Below are 13,574 nucleotides of genomic sequence, written 5' to 3'. Positions count from 1 at the left end.
GAGGAGAGATAAAGCGAAACGAGGAGATGCATCTCTATCTGTTGCGCTTCGGGCGGTTCGCATTAATGAACGTGTCATTAAGCGAACACACGCACACCAGTAGCTCAAGATAGACTATCTATTTCTGCCGACTTTGTGTAAACTGACTGACAGATCGGCTGACGGGGTTTTTAAATGTGTCCTTTTTTCCTTAAGATATTAGCATACACCAACACTACATCATTCAAACACTGTTATTGTCATTATTTTATAAGAAAGCGCTGTAAGAAAGGAACATGTTGATGTTCTTATATGTCTGTCTTTATTTTCTCTCAACAGTTTTTGTTAAAATATTGTTTTTAATTACCTGATATGCCCTTCAGTTAACCACAGATTTATTTAAATTATTCATTTATTATGTCTGTCTCGCTCTGTCTCAACCTGTCTTTCTGTCTCTCAGTTTTTAATTGAATGCATTTTAGTTGCATGGTAGATCATTTACATTCATATTACCAAACCATTTGAAGCTTAGCTACATCCTTAAAAATATATATATATATATATACAGTATATATATTTATTTTTATTTTATTCCATTTTAATTTAATTTGTGCAGACTTACAAATACGAAATGATTAATTTTAAATTGATTGTTTTTTAATTTTTAATTTTAGAAATAAAGGAAAGGGGGGACATTTTATTTGAATGAATATGAGGAATAATATTCCTGATTATTCCTAATTATTTAATATCCAAAGCTGATTATTTTATATATATTTTTTTTTTTTCAAATGCTAGCGGAGCAAATGCTAGCGGTTAAACCTTTAACCATTTTTTTTTTTTTTTACAACCATCTAATAATTATCTAAAAAGTAGCTTTCCACACATTCTAAATCGTAAATATTGTGAAAATCTTCTGGACGTCATTTTAACATTTGAGCAACATATTGCAAATAAGCAAGCAAAAAATCTTCGATATAAAAATGATACATTGAATAGACGTCTCAATGAGGTACGCGTCATATTGTATTTTGTTTTAAATGAAACTATAGCTTCAAAAGCGTTATTTTGAGCTGAATGTAGGAAAAGCATTATAAATGTATATGCATATGCATATATGTGCATTTATGGAGTTGTTTTCTTCTTTCAGCTGGGAGACACTGGCACGTACACCTGCACCGCGTCCACCCCCAGCGGAGAGGCATCGTGGAAGGCTTACCTGGAGGTGCAAGGTACGGCTGACAGACAGACTGCAAGATAACAGACAATAGAGCGGGAAGCACTGAGAAACCAACGACAGGAAATTAACTCTAAAATTGAGTTTGAAATTAAGCCTTCGTCCAGCTGTAAATGGTTTTCATTAGCCCCTTTCACACATACAGTCTTTACTGGTAAATTACCGGTAACAGATCATGTGTAAACAGGACCTTTTCAAATATACCGGTAAATTGGTTCCAGCAATTTACCAGAAAGGGAAGTTTTAACATTACCAGTAAATTACCGGTATATGCGCTGTGTGAACTCGGAATGAAGATTATACCGGTATTTTGCACGTACGAGGTCAGAACGCGCTGACGTAAGAAGTGATTTGAGCCAATCAGAAGTCGTTGAAAGAGCATCAGCTCTGGGCCATTCATAAAATTATGACGCAGATGATGCGTTTTCTCAGCACTGTTTACAAATCTCTTCAAATTGGAGTGATACCGAAACTAAAGTGTTTCTCCTCGTCCGGGCGGATGAAGAGATTTGTCACAAAATTTAAAGGTCACTTTCGGTTAATGACATCATCACAGAGTTCATTTTGGGTATTTTGGAACTGATGTATGAATGGTCTGTTACCGGTACAAAACCAGAACGCAGTTGCTTGTGTGAACAGCACATTTTTGAATTTACCGGTAAAGTCGTTCTGGCAATTTTACGGTAATTTACCGGGATTGCTGTGTGAAAGGGGCTATTGTTTCTTGATGCTAATTTGAGCCGCTGCACTAAAATAAAAAAATAAAAAACGTTTTTTGTCTTGTCCTATATAAATAACTGAACATATTTAAAGGAGAACTCGGTAACTCTAGCGAACTCTTGTCACTTCTTCGCTGATTTTCCCTTTTGTTAGCGCATGTTTTCCCCACGAGCTCCCCCTACAGCTGTGGGGGGGGTATATTTCACAACACAGTCGTAAAAAACTCATTTGCGGCGGCCTCCTCCCCCTCTCTACCGCTGCTCATGTGCGTTTGTTTTGATCGGAGCAAGCCAACTGTATCGCGTGGAGCTATGTCTACCGAGGTGGGTAATCTGGTAATACATCATACATGCGTGTGTGTTTATGTCGAATTGCCGTAAAGCAATTTGTGTTTCGCGCTCGTTCTCGTTCTAGTTCTCGCTTATCACGAGACTTCTAACTTGCCGGGACGGTAGTGTTGCAAGTTGCAAGGTTGGTTTTCCGCCTGGGAACGCTGGGGGGAGCGGGGAAAGTCACCAATATCACCAGAACAGGTTGTTTAACCATCCAAATGATTTCTAGACAGTTTTATTAAGTTAAAAAAGTTACCAAGTTCTCCTTTAAAGCAGGATACATTTGTATGCTAGTGGGTGAGGAAAAATAAATGTAATTCAAAGGGAAAACTAATTTATTTACCCTATTGGCAAATATTTTTCTTTCTTTAAGCATAAACCTCAATAAATGTTGTTCCAGTTTTTTAATCTACACAGACCTTAATACGTGGCCTTGTTAGAAGATGATCAATGATATTCGCTTCACCTCTGACTGGTCATAATGTTTTGGCTCATCAGTGTGTATATATATATATATATATATATATATATATATATATATATATATATATATATATATGAACCTGTTTTTGGGTGTAATCCAGAGCAGTTGCACAGGAGTGCTTATGTGTGTGTGTGTCTTTGTTTCAGAGTTCGGCTCTCCGGTTCAGCCTGGCCGACCCACAGATCCAAACCTCATCCCCAGCGCCCCTTCCAAACCAGAGGTCACAGACGTCAGCCGCACCTCAGTGTCTCTGTCCTGGAAGCCCAACCTGAACACTGGAGCCACGCCCACCTCTTATGTGATAGAGGCCTTCAGGTGGCATCATCAGTTTTAACTGTATACTTATTTGTCATTGGTTGGTTTGGTTGTACAAGCGTGTGTTTTGCAACGTTTGTAAATACAGTTCACAAGCTAATGGGGGATCTGTAAATACCAAGTCCATTTGCTGTGGCATGTCATAAATAATCATACCCATGTCCACATTTTCCTATAAGCCCGGCATTTTGCGGTAACCTCATTGTTTGGTATAATGTTTATAGTAACAAAATTTCGATATAAAGTTTGGGCTGCAGTAATTTGCAGTATAAATACTCATGTTTGATGTGTGTATGGACGGCAGCCATGCGGCGGGTAGCAGCTGGCAGACGCTCGCGGATCACGTGAAGACCGAGAGCTTCGTCCTGAAGAATCTGAGGCCCAGCGCCGTCTACCTGTTCCTGGTGAGAGCGGCCAATGCGTACGGCCTGAGCGACCCCAGCCCCATCAGCGACGCGGTCAAAACGCAAGGTCCGTTCACCTTTGACCTCACAGACAAGTATCCTGTCATGTGTTTTAAATAAATTTATTTATCACTGTTTTGTGTGTTCTGGGGGTTTTTGATATGCATATAAGCTTGTGTTTAGACACGTATATGCATGTATCACATATTTTTTTTGTGTGTGGTTTGTGTTTATGTGAGTAGACATCCCACCAACCAGTCAGGGAGTGGACCATGGCCAGATCCAGAGGGAACTAGGAGATGTTGTCATTCACCTCCACAATCCCACAATTCTCTCATCGTCCTCCGTCAGAGTCCAGTGGACTGTAAGTGCCGCCACATTTTCATTTAAAGGACAGTTCACACAAAATGTTTTATTTTGTTAAGTCAAAACCAGTGTGGGGCTTTTAATGCGTTACATTATTGCATTACTCCCTGAAAAAGTAACCTACGTAAAAGTTACTAATTAGTAACTAAGTAACTGGAAAGTTTATTTTTCTTAACCCACTGGCAAATAGCCTTTTATCTGATTTTAATCATACATTTCACACATTTAGTGGTAGTGAACAATTGAATCTTTGTTCAAACAGCTCTGAAGTTGAGGTTAAATCACCACACTAACACGTGCACACACAAACAGAAATATTCCCAGCATGTTTCCTTCTTAACATGTTGTGTTGTTTGCACTTTATACGTATTTAATCAAAAACAGCTGAAACGACATCTGCTTTTATTGGGGCGGATCAAGAATTGATTAAAATCTTTACAAGCGTGTTCAATTCTCCCCCCTCCACAGCCATATGGACTGATCCCAGTGCTGAACACCTCTGATATTAAAATCACATATAAAATAACACTTTACAATAAGGTTCATTAGTTAATATTAGGGAATGTATTTACTAACATGAACTAACAATAAGCAATGCATTTGTTACAGTATTTATTTATTCATCTTTGTTAATATTAGTTAATAAAAATACAGCTGTTCATTGTTTGTTCATGTTAGTACACAGTGCATTAACTAACATTAACAAATACAATGCAAATGTTGAAATTAATATTAACTAAGATTAATAAATGCTGAAGAAGTATTGTTCATTCTTAGTTTATGTTAACTGAGGTTGTTATTGTAAATTGTTACCAAAATCCCTTCACATAAAAAGTTAGAAGCTCAAATCTGAAACTTAAAATTTCACTTTTGCAAATTAAACCTATAAATGTTTTTTGTTTTTTTAAGTACTCCACAAAATATTTTTTCAATTTAATGGTATTCAGAACATAACATAAATATAAAGTGGTATGCATTACAGATAATATTTATAATAAACGGCTAAACAAATTTTACAAATAACAATATTTATAAAAACAAATATTTAAGCGAATTTATTATTTAAATGAAACTGAACTACCAGCAAGCCACAGCACATTATATCTTCACACTTATGAAGATGAATATATTATGGAAAATACAGTATATATTCATCTTCATAAGTAATTGTAACCAAAGTTATAGTACATAAATAGAAATGATAAATATGTCTGATAATAAAGCTTAGTTTTATTATTTATTAAGTTTTGCTAACTTAACACAACAACTAAAACCTTGCTTTCTTTACAGCTTCCTAGTGTCCTAGTCCCGGGTAATCCTTAATTTTGGTCGTGTTCTTTCCTGTAGGTGGAGCAGCAGTCTCAGTACATCCAGGGCTATAAGGTGATGTACCGGCCGTCCCCAGAGGGCGCTCAGCAGCGTGTGGAATGGGCCATGTTTGAGGTTCGAACCCCGGGGGAGCACAGCGCAGTCGTCACCCAGCTCAAGAAGGGCGTGACCTATGAGTTCAAAGTTCGACCTTTCTTCAACGAGTTCCAAGGCACCGACAGCGACATCAAAGTGGGCAAGACCCTCGAGGAAGGTGAGCAGAGCTTTCCGCCCATCTGACAGTGTGCTCTGTGTGCTTTAAAGCGTAATGTCCCACCAGTCCTTTCTCATGTGATGACAAATGAATGGGATTTGCTGCCTTGCATGTTTGAATATTTGGGTTTCAGACAAAATTTGAATAATTTTTTAATGCTCTTATATATATATATATACATATCTTATAAGATATGTATATACATTAGTGCTGTCAATCAACATTTTTCTGTTATCAATCACGATTAATTGCACCTAACATTAAAGTTTTTTAATACATTTTTATATTGTAATACTTTCACAATTAATCTCCAATTTAATATTGAAACAACATTAAGCGGTATATTTTAAATATTTGATATAACGTGTAGGAAATATACTGAAATTGAGTAAAGTTATCAAACACTTCACAGTCTTCACTGCATATATTATAAATTAAATATCGATAAATTTTATTCGAATACGAAAGTTATTCAGTCAAGAGCAGTGAGTGATTTACTTGTCTTTTTGTAAACTTTTTTTTTTTTTTTTGCACGTTTATTAGGCTACTGTCACTTTAAGATCTGAAAGCAAATGACGCGGATCTGATGCACATCCTATTTTCTCACAACTCTACTCTATTTTAAGACTTCATTTAAAGGTATAGCGGAGGATGTTTTACTTCCTGGTGGGTAGTCTAAACTATTGGTCCTCCTATTTGTCAATCATTCTGGTGAATCAATCAAACTTTTCAAAAAGTGGAGAGGGCGGGTCTTATCTAAAATTTGGAAAGATCCTCCGCTATACCTTTAACTCATTTAAGACTGCTCTTATGAGGATACTCAATGCTCTTAATTTTGTGAGTTTTTGTCCGTTCAAGGCTTTCTGTGGGTTTGTTTCAATCACATGTACAGGATACATTCGGTCCTCTCTAGAGAAAGAAAGGCGTTCGCCTGTGTTCAGTAGTTCTCATTTATGTTAACGTGTGGTCTGTGGCCCATGAGGGAGGGCAAAGCAGGCCGTTTAAAAAGCTTCAGGAAAGCCAAGCAGCCGACAACGAGAAGCCAAAAAGCGAGAGCTCAAACGACTGCTGTGCTAATTGTTCTGAGGGTGTGTCCGTCTGTGGCTCTGGAGAACGCCAGCGAGTTCGGTTTGCTCCAACTTTTCCTGTCTGTGCGCCTGCTTTTTTTAGTTTGAAACACAAATTGAAATGACGGCAAACGCAAAACAAATGTTTCACTCCAGGGCTTTGTTGTTAACATTGATGTGTGTATAAAGTGGATAATAGATACATGAAGTACAGTGACAACATTCTGTTCACCCTGAGCTCCAGTAGGCATCTGGCACTGCGACGCCCGAATCATGTTGCTTGGCAGTCGCTGCTCATTATTTAAGTTCACTAATACCGCTGAGTGTGTACTATTAAAATGAGTGCTTACATGTGTTTCGGAGAACACACACATATACACAAGCTATTGCACTGAGACATATAGTCCATATGCATGTGTACATAATGTTTGTTTATAAATGCACACATGTACCTGCATATGTGCATAATTGAAGGTGTTAAGAACGTAGACAAACACGCATGCATATTGTAAGGTGTGTGTAACATCCCGCTCGTGTCTCTTATCGCAGCGCCCAGTGCCGCTCCCCGGGGGGTCACTGTAACAGGAAGCGGAGACAACGGCACAGCGATCCTGGTATCCTGGCAACCGCCCCCAGAGGAGGAGCAGAACGGCCTGGTGCAGGAGTATAAGGTACGAACCAGAGGAAACAGACAATGAGAGAGGCAGACAAAGAGAGTGTGTGGAAAAAAAAAATAAAAATAGAGTGAAGGATGGAAGTAGAGGAAGGAAATAGGAAGTGGAAGAGGAAATTATATTTACTTGGTCACAGTCTGTTCGGTTTATGACGTGCTGGTGGCGAATGGATGGAGAGAGTTTAGTGGATACTGGTTTGATTTTCTTTGAGGGGTTTTTAGCTGTTGTGACATGCTGCCATCTAGTGGTTAACATAAGGTGTTACCACAGCCTTCGCCAGACAGATGCGCTCATAGAGGGGGAGTATAGGCTCATATAGGGTACTTTCCATATCCTGGATAACAATGTGACGAAACATTCCCTTATAAGCATGTTTTGATATATTTATAGGTTTACACACACACACACACACACATATATATATATACAGTATATACTTATATTGCTATATAGTAAGTGTATATAATAACAGCTTTATATATTTTTATTTTATTTTTTTATCTTTTTGACCAAAATATCCATTTGACTGCTTAATGTGGCAGAATACGTTATTTTTCCATAAAAAAAAATATCAATTAGATTTTTATTTGTAGACGCTTTGTGTCTTTTAGTGCCCCCTTTGCTAGTATGTACTTTTGCAATATGACTAGACATACAATTATGATTGCGGGAACACTTTCCTAGTGTATACTCAGGGATGCGTACTCCAGGTGTATACTCGTCCTTTATTCTCTTTCTGCATGTCTTTATGTGCTTTACTTGTCCAAACAAGATAACAGAGCCCATCTCATACGATATTCCTCTCAGGCGCTCAGATTTGAATGGGTTTGCGGCGTTTCGGCGTTTAGTTCGTAGGCCGCGGCTGACGGGGAAGAGGCTCGGTTTGAGTCGTTCAGTCCCAGTTAATTTTCCAGGTAAATGTTTTCAGGCGGTGTAAGAGAAGGTAGTGAGTAATTTCATGCTTGTTAAATTGGGCGGAGGAGGATTTTTCACTAATCAATTTTCTCGTACACTTATTTTTCTTCTGCCCCGTTGTGCCTCAGGAGAACTTCAGAACCCTCAGAACGTCCTTCCTCGTTATCTCACTTTCACTCTTTTTGCACTTAATCCACTTTTTTTTTTCCTTCGAAGCCTTCGGGGATGTCTAAATCTGGTTAACGTTTCAGAAAAGAGGGACGTCAGCATGGAAAAAAGCATTTTGTTTCTATGTGTGATTCCGTTGAGCTCAGTGTAGATCTGTGCGCTGACCCTATAATGGAAGTTAGGTGGTCAGAGAGGGGGCTATATCACATTTCACTCCGGTGAATGGGACCCCTGCCGGGCCTGTGATTGTGTTAGGGTGAGGGTGGCTGATCCAAGCTCCGCTCACGCACAGGGTCGCACACACACTTTGACGCTCATTTGGACGGCACGGCTGGCTGAGCTTCCCGAGAGAGGAAACAGACCAGGGTTCACTGCGCGCAATGAAAACAAAGAAAAACTACATTTTCATGTCAGGGAAAAACAGACGGAATGTCGGTACCACAGATAGGGAGTGTTATTGTAGGTGGTGAATCTTGTATTCATGACACATCTCAACTTTAGCATTTCAGTCAAATATCTAATATGTCAAACCTTTAAATCAACCTGCGGCGACAGTTTAAATGTAGCTTAATTCCACAGGGAAATCGCAGACTTGGCAACCCTGGCTGACGGTAACATTCAAATTGATTGACTTAACAGCTTTGAGGAAACTTGTATTATGTAAAGGGCAGTCATCATTTTCAGACGAGAGATATTTATATGTAACATAAAGTGAAAGTTATTTGTCTGTTTGTACAAACAACAGTTTGGACACACTTAAATGAATTGATGCTTTTCAGATATTTTGATCAAAACGTTGAAATGCTAGAGATTTAGTTTTTAGACACAAATATAATAATAAAAAACAATAGGGTCCTCTCACCATCGGTGCTCGGGCCCTAATAATTGTACACATACCTGTAGGACACTTCATTTATGCTTCTCTTGATATTAAAAATATTTTGTTCTAAAGACTTCTTTAAATGCTTGAAATATCTTTTTAGACAAAATATAAAAATAAATGAATAAAAAATATATTTTTACACAAAGGTTTGGACTCACCAGAGTGAATTTATGCTTCTCTTGATATTAAAAAATATGTTTGTTCTAAAGACTTCTTTAAATACTTGAAATAATTTTTTTAGACAAAATAGACAAATTAATTAATAAAAAAAAATATATTTTTACACAAAGCTTTGGACTCACCTGAGTGAATTTATTCTTCTCTTCATATTAAAAATATTTTGTTATAAAGACTTCTTTAAATGCTTGAAATGAGTTTTTTAAACAAAATATAAAATTAAATTAATTTTTAAAAAGAATAACTTTACACAAAGGTTTGGACACACTTTACTAAATGTATTCTTCTCATGATCATAAAATTATTTTGTTCAAAAGACTTAAATGCTTTAAATTAGTTCTTTGATAAAATAAGTAAACAATAATAATAAATCCTACATTTTAATTTCTTTAGTTTAATGAAAGTGTTGTTTGTAACTAAAACAATATTGTTGGCACTACTTATACTTCCATTTGTGTTATTTCAAAGTTTTAAAGACTTTTGACCGGTTAGTCTGTGTTAGTATCACTTAAAAAGGTTCACTCGTTCAGAACAGACTTGTTATTCAACATAAATAATTCTTTATTAAGTGCTAAACGCTTGTCTCCCATCCCGTTTTCTTCACGTTTCCTCCCTCAGATCTGGTGTCTTGGTAACGAAAGCCGATACCACATTAACCGCACTGTGGACGGATCCACACACTCGCTTCTGATTCCCGGCCTGACCGCAGGGGTCACGTACAGGGTGGAGGTGGCAGCCAGCACCGGGGCCGGTCCCGGGGTCAAGAGCGAGGCCACGTCCTTCCAGCTGGGTGAGTCGGATTTATGTTGTTCTGATTGAATACTGCAGCTAAACAAGAGCACAATATGAACTGTTGATTCTCTTGATAATGGGTTACTGAAACACAACAAACACTCTGATACAGCTACCGGCCCTTTTTAACACCCGGCTGTGTTCTTATGACTGGAAAGGTTGATGATAATGGACATTATTTGAGCCTTCTCTTTAAAAAACGTGCAGTGAACGGCACGGTTGTAACTTGCCTTGTGGTTAGCCACCAAAATGTATGTAATTTAAAAAAACAACCTTATCAGAGTTATCAGTCTCATCGGAGAATAAAGGACACATAAGGTGCAGTTTAAAGCCTTTAATTGCTTTACAAGTTTATTTCTTCATAAACTTTAAAAAGCTTTAACTTGTTCAGCCTCAAGACATCGGTGGCAACGGTTAACCCGCTCTAAATGGAAATGATTGTTGCACAGCCTGGTTTTGTGCCAGTACATACAGGTGGATAATAGGCCATCCATTTATGCAAATCTGATTTCAATAAGACATCAATCGCAGTGCCGTCAGAGACTATTTTACAGTCAGATATCTGACAGAAAGAGATTAAATTGTATTCTGAAACCGTGATGGATGCACAAAGAGAGACACGTCCATGAAAGTACACAAAGAAAATCACTTTTTGAACTTACAGTAAATGTTCTCAATTGTAGAATGAGCTGGTTTTTAAAGGAGTCGTGAATTGAGAAATCACATTTTCCTTGATCTTTTGACATTTTAAGAGGTCAATCATGTACTATAAAATATCCTGGAAGTTTCAGAACTCAAAACTTCCTTGTTAGTACAAAAAAAACTGCTCTTATTGAAACCAAGTATGATGTAATAGTGTGACGAAAGATCGACGCCTACTTTAGCCCCGCACACATATCGGCACGTCATACTAGTAAATACGAGAGAGATGCAAACACAGGATTATTCCAGCAACTTCTGATGTTTTGCAGTGCCAAGTTGTGAAAAACAGTCTTTGCATTGCCTTCCTTGTGATCCCAAACATGGAGGAACTTTATTTTTAACAAAGATAATGTCCGTTTGTTCGCTTCATTTTACTGCGGGTTCGTTTTTAAACAAGACGGTTCGATGCAGGATTTTCAGAGAGACTGAAAATGAAAGATGATGCAGTGACGACTATATTGGATCCTACAGTAATGCCACAACACACAAGTGTGAGGAACAATGTTTTCACCATGTGTCACTATCGCTTTGTCTGTCACAGATCGTTTGATATCTTACTCACTTTACTGAAAATGATGAACGATGTGGTATATAACTGTGGAAGCTTTATTTGCCACAACCAAGACTTATAAAGTATATGTAACACGCATAAATGTTTTTCAGCAAATGTTTCAACTACGTAACGAAATAAACACTTTTCTGTAGCATCTTCATTAAAACACTAATATAATGTAATCAGGGTTTGAAATTAACTTTTTCGCTCACCGGCCAAGTTGGCTACTAAATTTTACCGGCCATTCAGAACTTCTACTAGCCGAAGAAAAAGAAATTAACCAGATTAACTACGTCACATCTTATATATATATATATATATATAATACTCTATATATATAATATTATTATTATAGAATTTGGATTTCATACATTCATTTCTTATTCAAACAAAATTCTGTCATTCAGCCATCTCCTCCCTTCCTCTTTCATATCCTCCAAATCCTCCAAAAATGTTTTAGGTGGACAGATCAATACAGTACAAAGAACATTAAAAAAAAGTAGGATGTTGGAAAATAACAATGTCTTTTCTGTTAACCAAATGCTTTTTAATCTTCGCTTTTGCTTCAATGCAAATGAACAAGCGTGCCGTTAATTTTTGCGTAGTGATGTGTATGTTCAAGTATGCCAGATATGCGAAGATTCGGCTTCGACAAAGTAAACATAATAAGTAACACGCCAAATTGGCAAGTGATGTGACGGCGTTACCCGCCACAGTTGATTTTTACCCATATTTGGCGGGTTGGCGGGTGTTAATTTCAAACCCTGAATGTAATAAAATACAATACTACCTCAAAAATACATCAGAATAAATATAACTAAAGATTAATCAGCATGCTGTGGATAATACTAATACCTGTCCCACATTGAAAGATGTTTGCTAGTACAGAGTTGAGCTGTAACCTCACATACAGATCCACAGTAGAGGCAGTGAGTTTGCAGTGTGGGATGAATGAACGGAGTGACTGATCTGATTCCATGATTCCCCTGCTGAGTGTGCTTCTGTGGCCTTACGCCGAGGTAAAAAAGGGCCACTGGAAGCAGAGGATGCTGGTCTCAAAAGCATTTGTCACACCGTGGGCTTTCCTGCATCTCTGCAGCCTACGCACCTGTCCTGGCCTAGCTTCTCAGCGGAGTCTCAGTCACGTCCTAACAACAAACAAAACCTCCGAGAGAGGAAGCACAAAGAACAGACTAACAAAAAAAACGGAGCAGGGAATTACAGGGGGGATGAGGAAGAGATGCTCAGGTTTCGGAGGAACCTGTTTGCCCCCCGGCTGAAAAAAAATCTGAACATAGTCAAATGATGAAAGTGATGCCCACATGAAACAGGGAGGAAGAGGAAAACAAGTCAAACAGAGTGAAATTTCTTTTGGGTCGACAGCCCTAGTTTCTCTTTAATGTAAAAAAGAATAAGAAAGGGAAGTTGCTTTTTTTGGTTGCTGACAGACAATGTCTTGTCATTCATAATTTATCTTTTACATAATAGATAAAAGCACTGTACTTTCCATTCTACTTCTTATTCCAGTTCAAAGTCAACGTTAGCAAAATTCACGTTATTAATCATGAATACGATTTATAGTGAAATGAACTGCACTAAATAAAGCTATTCTTTTCTGTTGCTGTTTTATGTTTCAAGTAGAATAATGGCTTGTTATGTTTATAATGTCAAGTATTATTTTTGATGTCAAATTACTTGTTGTTAATATTATCATCTGTAAAATATCTGATACATTCAAAGGAATATTGTGAGTTAGACAAGTTCTGACATGCGAAACAATATTGTTTATTGACTTTAATTTTAAATGCATCTACATTGGATTGAAAAGTACAAAACACATTTTGCTGCAGGTGTATTTAACCTGGATTATTCCTTTTAATTTTTGCATCAGTGATATGGTTTATGTCAAATGTTTCATTTCTCATCGTCTTTACCTCAGACTCGACGGGTCGTGTTCTCCCGCCGCCGCCGGACGATGAGAACACGATCTCTCAGCAGATCTCGGACGTGGTCCGCCAGCCGGCCTTCATCGCAGGCATCGGCGCAGCCTGCTGGATCATCCTCATGGTCTTCAGCATCTGGCTCTACCGTCACCGTAAGAAGAGAAACGGCCTGAGCAGCAGCTACGCCGGCATCCGCAAAGGTCAGTCCACTCACTTCAGAGGTCCAGGACGTTTCTGATGCTAAACTACTGATTTGACAGTGTATTCGCATATAACGATTT

At 37.9% G+C, this 13,574-nt stretch overlaps 1 protein-coding gene across 5 annotated transcripts in view; it reads left to right on the top strand.

Moving 5' to 3' along the window:
* The window catches only part of robo1 (roundabout, axon guidance receptor, homolog 1), a 258,365-nt gene that overhangs the window by 225,424 nt on the left and 19,367 nt on the right, over positions 1–13,574 (top strand). For all 5 annotated transcript variants that reach the window (XM_082180880.1, XM_082180878.1, XM_082180879.1 and 2 more), the window contains 8 exons: positions 1,130–1,211; positions 2,899–3,067; positions 3,372–3,538; positions 3,714–3,835; positions 5,185–5,419; positions 7,036–7,157; positions 9,922–10,093; positions 13,290–13,493. In XM_082180880.1, coding sequence (XP_082037006.1) covers positions 1,130–1,211; positions 2,899–3,067; positions 3,372–3,538; positions 3,714–3,835; positions 5,185–5,419; positions 7,036–7,157; positions 9,922–10,093; positions 13,290–13,493 — 1,273 coding nt within the window. The remainder of the gene's footprint in view (positions 1–1,129; positions 1,212–2,898; positions 3,068–3,371; positions 3,539–3,713; positions 3,836–5,184; positions 5,420–7,035; positions 7,158–9,921; positions 10,094–13,289; positions 13,494–13,574) is intronic.

Source organism: Leuciscus leuciscus (assembly GCF_965113295.1).
Source record: "Leuciscus leuciscus genome assembly, chromosome: 9".
NCBI lineage: Eukaryota > Metazoa > Chordata > Actinopteri > Cypriniformes > Leuciscidae > Leuciscus > Leuciscus leuciscus.
This window is presented reverse-complemented; position numbering and strand designations above follow the sequence as displayed.